The sequence below is a fragment of the Melospiza georgiana genome, chromosome 22 (assembly GCF_028018845.1).
Source record: "Melospiza georgiana isolate bMelGeo1 chromosome 22, bMelGeo1.pri, whole genome shotgun sequence".
Classification (NCBI taxonomy): domain Eukaryota; kingdom Metazoa; phylum Chordata; class Aves; order Passeriformes; family Passerellidae; genus Melospiza; species Melospiza georgiana.
Window position 1 is genome coordinate 2,326,989 of NC_080451.1, and position 6,684 is coordinate 2,333,672.

At 47.3% G+C, this 6,684-nt stretch overlaps 1 protein-coding gene across 1 annotated transcript in view; it reads right to left on the reverse strand.

Moving 5' to 3' along the window:
• The window catches only part of LOC131092453 (uncharacterized), a 45,239-nt gene extending 41,731 nt beyond the window's left edge, over positions 1-3,508 (reverse strand). Inside the window, exons 1-2 of the mRNA XM_058039137.1 lie at positions 3,499-3,508; positions 227-2,919 (exon numbers count right to left, since the gene is read on the reverse strand). Of these exons, the coding sequence (XP_057895120.1) occupies positions 227-2,919; positions 3,499-3,508 (2,703 nt within the window). The remainder of the gene's footprint in view (positions 1-226; positions 2,920-3,498) is intronic.
• Between the last annotated feature and the right edge of the window lie 3,176 nt (positions 3,509-6,684).

Consider the following 6,684-nt stretch of genomic DNA (forward strand, 5'->3'; position numbering starts at 1 on the left):
TTGCTCTCACTACTTTTGCACAGAAATGTGTACCTCTATCCGAAGAAATGCTCTTCGGTACCCCAAACCGTGGAATAATTTCATTCAACAGTACTCTAGTTACCTCTCTTTCCTTATTTGTCCTACAGGGGAATGCTTCAGGCCACCCAGAAAATGTGTCAGTTAATACCAACAAGTACCGAAACCCCCCTTTTCTTGGGAGTTCAGAAAAATCAATTTGCCATACCTCACCTGGGAATTTACCTCGGCTTATGGCTCCTTGGTGTACTTTGGTTCCTGTATTCGGGTTGTTCTTCAGACACCGTTCACACTGGGACGTAACGTGTTTTATAGTAGTAAATAATTTTGGTCCTGCTATTCTGGTCTGCAAATATTGGTAAAGCGAATCTAGGCCCCAATGGGCCTTCTCATGTTCTGCCTTCACAAACTGCCACATCACGTTTCCTGGTATCACTAACTGTCCTGTTTCTAATTGACCCCAACCATTTTCTAGTATTTTGCCCTTATTCCTTTGAATCCATCTATAATCTGATTCTTGGTAATCTGGCTGGATATTGATATCCAGCTCCCCTGGTATTAGGGCCGCTATTTCCGCTTCCTTATTTCTTGCGGCCGCCAATTTAGCTTCTGTATCTGCCTTCCTGTTCCCTATTTCTGGAATAGTATTGCCTTTCAAATGCCCCTTGCAATGCATTATGGCCACCTGTGTTGGGAGTTGGACCGCCTCCAGCAGTCGCAGAACCTCTTCTGCATGTTTGACTGTTTTTCCTTGTGTAGTCAGCAGTCCTCTTTCTTTCCAGATGGCTCCATGAGCATGTACGACAGAAAAGGCATATTTAGAGTCTGTCCATATATTAATTTGCATGTTCTCTGCTAATTCCAGGGCTCGGGTCAGAGCTATCAGCTCTGCCTTTTGAGCTGAAGTCCCTGCAGGCAGGGGGTTTGACTCAATTACCCTTTCTGTAGTGGTGACTGCATAGCCAGCCATTCTTACCCCTTGCTTCACGAAGCTGCTGCCATCCGAAAACCAGTTGTCCGCGCCTTCGAACGGCTCTTCTTTGAGATCTGGGCGACTGGAGTAGACGGCTTCAATTGTTTCCAGGCAGTCATGCTCGATGGGTTCTGCCGGTGCTCTTCCTTCTAAGAATGAAGCTGGGTTCACAATATTAGTTACCTGAATGGTTACATCATCTGATTCAGCTAGGATGGCCTGGTACTTTAAGAATCTGGAAGGCGACAACCAATGGTTGCCTTTCTGTTCCAGCACGGCTGACACAGTGTGGGATACTAACACAGTCACCTTTTGGCCCAGCGTGAGCTTCCTGGCCTCTTCTATGTTAATTATCACTGCGGCCACTGCCCTCAGACAGCCTGGCCATCCTTTACTTACTTCATCCAATCGCTTGGAGAAGTAGGCCACAGCCCTCTTGTGTGGTCCCAACTGCTGGGCTAGGACTCCTAGGGCCATCCCTTGCCGCTCATGGGAAAATAGCCAGAATGGTTTTGACACATCTGGGAGACCTAAGGCTGGTGCTCTCATCAGCTCCCGCTTCAGCCTCTTGAAGGCCCCTTCCGCCTCGGGAGTCCAAACTAGGACATTCTTGGTTTCCTTCAGCAAATCATACAGTGGTTTAGCGAGTATCCCATACTGATAGATCCATAGCCGACACCAACCTGTCATCCCCAGAAAGGCGCGCAGGTCTCTCACCGTCTCTGGTTTGGGCATCTGGCAGATGGCCTCTTTCCTGGCTGCTCCCAGGGATCGCTGTCCTCTGGAGATTTCGTATCCCAGGTACACCACTTCCTTTTGCACCAGTTGTGCTTTCTGTTGAGAGACTCGATATCCACTTAAACCCAGGAAATTCAACAAGGAAATAGTCCATTCAATGCATTCTTCCTCCGTCACTGTCGCTATTAGGAGGTCGTCTACGTACTGCAGGAGGGCGCCATCTCCCGGTGGCCCTTCCCATTGTTCTAATTCTTTGGCTAACTGATTCCCAAAGATCGTGGGCGAGTTAGACCAGCCTTGGGGCAACCGTGTCCAGGTAAGTTGGGTCTTTCTCCCCCTATCTACTGATTCCCACTCAAAGGCAAAAATCCTTTGACTCTCGGGGGCTAAGGGAAGGCAGAAGAATGCGTCTTTCAAATCTAATACGGTGAACCAGGCCAGGCTATCCTTTAGCCTAGTTAAAAGCGTATATGGATTAGCAACCACCGGGTGTAATGTCTTGGTTATTTCGTTTACTGCCCTCAGATCCTGAACGAGCCTATATGTTCCATTAGGTTTCTTTACTGGCAAGATCGGTGTATTAAAATCCGATTCACATTCTACCAATAACCCCAGTTCTAGAAACCTTTTGATTATGGGCTCAATTCCCTTTCTGTCTTCTATCCTCAGAGGGTATTGTTTTCTTACCACCGGTCTTGCCCCGACCTTAAGTTCGACAACAATCGGTGTCGCTCGTTTTGATTTTCCAGGTATATCCGTAGCCCATACTAATGGATAAGTCTTGCTCAGGATTCGCTCGAAGTTGTGGTTCTCAGATTTGGGTTCCACACAACTGATTGTTAGGCTTAGGGCTGTAATCAGTTGTTCATCGTTTACTTGAAATTCCAATCTGTCTTTATTGAATTTTATTGTGGCTCCCAAGTTCTCCAATAAATCTCTCCCTAATAGAGGCTTTGGTGAATTTGGCAAATACAGGAACTGGTGAATTCCCATTTGTTTCCCAATTTTGTATTTGATAGGTTTCAAAAAGTAAGCTTTTTCTGGTTGGCCTGTTGCTCCCACAACTTGTACAAATTCATCACTTTTAGGTACCAGTTGTTGATTTAAAACCGAAAAAGTCGCTCCCGTATCAATCAAAAAGTCCAATTCCTGTTTACCTTCCCCTAGCTCCATTTTAACCAGTGGGTCTGCTAGGGTATGGCCCACCGGTCCCCCTCATTCACTTTCTTGCCGTGTGGTGGTAGTAGTGGCCATTAGCCTTTTCTTTAACTGGGGGCATTCTTGTTTCCAGTGCCCAGTCTGTAGGCAGTATGCACATTGATCTGGCCCCACTCTAGCTGGGTGGGGTTGGAACCTCCCTCCCCCTCTCACTGGGTAACCTCTACCCCTACCCCTGGCTCCAGGTTCCGGGTAACCTGTCTTCTGAGCTGCTACTGCCACAGCCACTACTCGAGCTATCCTCCTGTCCTCTCTTTTCTTCTCCTCAACTTCTCTATTATTATATACCTTCCATGCCTCATTCAGCAAGGCCTCCAGGTTTTTATTTTCTGGATGCTCAAGTTTTTGCAATTTCTTCCTAATGTCTGGGTTACTTTGTCCCATCATTAATCCCAACAGGTGTTGTTTTCCTTCTTCCGTTGCTGGGTCCAGGGCTGTGTATTGTCTCATGGCTGCCCTAAGTCTATCCAAAAACTCTGACGGGGTCTTATCCTTTCCCTGCCTAATGTCATATAGCATCGACCAATTGATAGCCTTAGGGATCGCATTACGCAGGCCCATCGCGATCAGCTTTCTATACTGCACCAGTCGTCGATAGTGTTCTTCGTTGCCCGGGTCCCATTCTGGTTTACTGCTGGGGAAATTATCCTCTAGTCTCCCTGACAATACTTGGGCATGTCGTTTTCCTGTTTCCAATACGAGTTCCCTTTCTGTATCTGTCAGTTCTGACAGCATCACCTCTATATCTTCCCAGTCAATATCTAAATTCTTCGCCATTAGCTCAAACCTCTTTGCTACTCCCTCTGGATTCCTCCTGAAGTTTCTTGCTTCATCTCTCCAATTGTTCAAATCACTTGTCGAGAACGGCACCTTTACTCTAGTCTTTTCCCCTACCATTGGCATAATTTGTCGGAGAGGAGCTATCGTATGGTTCCCTTCCTCTCTTCGCTTTGCCTCCCCTCGTGCCACAGATCTGGTATAATACGAGTGACTGGTCCTTGCCCCGGGGTCCTCTTCCTGTGCCTCTATGTCCAGTTCCTCATTTTCACCTCCTATCTCTATTACACAGTCCGTCCGACTCCCGTCCTGGGTCTGTCGTCCCCCTAATATCTGTCGGCTCCTATCCTGCCCCGGGCTACTACCCCTCTCGTCCTCTGCTGCTTTCCCATCTCTTTTATCCTCTATCTGTATTATTATACTCAGTCTCTGCAAGTTGTTCTCTGTCTCCTTTTCGCATTTCACATTACCACTCCCCTTACTATATTTTAATTCAGAGACGTCGCCCCCCAATGAACCGCTCTTGTCCCCAGCCTTTGGCGTGCTGGTTTCCATTCTGCAAACACCAGTCCTTGGTGTGCTAGTTTCTATTCTACAGTCACCCCCATTTCTGGATGTGTTACTATCCCCATATGGACTAAGCTCGGGCGGGCTGCGTGTCTCCCCCCGCCTCTCTACTCCCGACGGACTGCCTTCTTCCCTTTCGAGTTCCAGTCTGGGTGGGCTGTCAGCATAGCTCCCCGACCCCTGTGGGCTACCTGGTTCCTGAGGGCTGCCTTTCCCCTCGCTAATCCCCGATTTTGATGGGCTACCCTCCTCCCAGCCGTTGTCTAGCTTCTGAGGGCTGCATCCAAACTTAGATTTCCACCACTGCTCCAATTCCTTTAATGGGCTAGGATCCCCTTGTTCCTCTTTTGGTCTGGGAAGGGGTCCTTCCCGCCCTGGAGCGAATGGATGGTATTCCCACAAGCTTATTTCGCTCTCCTTTCCACTATCTCTCCTTGTTAACTTGAGACACTGCTGTCCAATACTGCATGCATCACAGCAACGGTCCTTTGACTTCGGACCCTTCTTATCTCTTTCCAAAGCCAATACTAGGGGGTCCTGTGGGGCTACATTAATTCCACATTCCTTTTGCCACTCAGGTTTATTCCTTAGGGTGAAAAACATGTCTGCGTATATTACCTCATCCCATTTATTGAGCCGCCGGAGGAAGAGCATAAGTTGTAAAATGGTATTATAGTTAGTTGTCCCCTCCGGTGGCCATTTTTCTCCGTCATCAAGACGGTACAGGGGCCACCATTGTGTGCAATACTTAAGAAGTGTCTTTTTACTTATGTTTCCCCCTGGAATCCCTCCCAGGTCCTTCCAGTGTTTTAGGATACATCCTAAAGGGGTTTTCATATTTATATCTTTACTCTGTTGGCTTCCCATGGCTATTCTCTGTATTCGTGCTCTTTTCCACAAGTACTATATGCCAATATACCTTAACACTTCATTCACACAATTTCCATTCACTTCGTCCAGAAAATGCGGATCGAGACTCCGCTCTCGTTTCGCAGCAATGCTGCGTCTCACTCACTCCACACACACACCCGTACAGTGAAAGGCTCCTACCTTATGGTCTTATGTCAGAACAGACTGTTTTACCAGGTTTGGTCACGAGAGGTCGCCTACTGACCGCGAGATACCGGTTTGCCAGACTCATGCAATCACAACTGTAGACAGTATAACAACTGCAGGGGGTGACAAATTTCTTGCCGGACGTCTATCAACTTAGTCTTTTCTAAAAGATTACAGAGAGAGCGACAAGATATTTCCTGTAAGATTTTGCAACAGGCACATAGAACAGACACAAAAGGATCTCTGGCTGATAGACCTCTCAGAAAGCAATCCACAGTGTTATAACGCAGTGCACAATGTTTAAAACAGTTCCCACACAGTAAAAACAGATCGAAGATACCAAGATAAACAAATACTCCCTCCGGCAGGACTTTAGCCTGTGTTTTTTTGGGGTTTTTTTTTTTTTTTTTTTTTCAATTAATTTTAACCGAAGCTGGGATTTTTAACCCCAGCAAAACCAATGCTAGCCAACCAATGCTAGCTAACCAATGCTAGCAAACCAATGCTAGCTGACCAATGCTAGCAAACGCAAACCAATGCTAGGATTTCAACCCAGCGGGGATTCTTTACTGGGGCGTCCCCCAGCTTTCCCTTCGGGCGGTCACGTCTGACCCCCGTTTCCCAATAAAAGCGCTTTATTCTAAAACCAATAAAGAATTTGAATACCTCTTAATTGGAGCAGGAGATGCAGGGTACTCTTCGTCCACCGAGAGCACTGGTCCGGGGGGGGAGTCTCTTCTGACAAACGTTAGTCAGGGGCGCCCGAGGGTCCCGACACCGGACCCGGCTCAGGGAGGACCCCTCAAGTCCTGGATCTCCTGTCTGGTCCCATCTGGGTCGCCAGAAATTATGCCAAATTTTGCCCCAAACAGGCAGAGTGACTGCCTAATCAAACTCAGCTTAAGTCAATTAAGCAGGAGGTATTTTTATTAGCGACGCGTCGGAGAAATCACAAAATGGATTTCTGAGTTCACATAGCAAAAGCAAGCCTTATATACAATTTTGGGTATAGGATTACATCAGATCAGATACATAATCATGCATATTCATATGGGGCGTGATGTAGGCGGGGCGTGGGCGGAGCGTAGGTGGAGACATCTCTTTTGGGGAATCTTCAGGTGGTCGTTCCTGTTGCCTTCATCCTAGACGGGGTCTTTCCGATGAGTCTTCCTCTTTAAACTTTTGAACTCCTTTCCTAATTTGGTCAATTCCCGGTGTATTTGGCTTAGATCCCGTGGCTTGGCAAAACCCTTAGGGTCGTTTCAACATTGCTGGCTCTAAACCTGCTTAGCCCATTAGTTTCTCCTATACCTATCTCTTCCCCTGTCATGATGCTC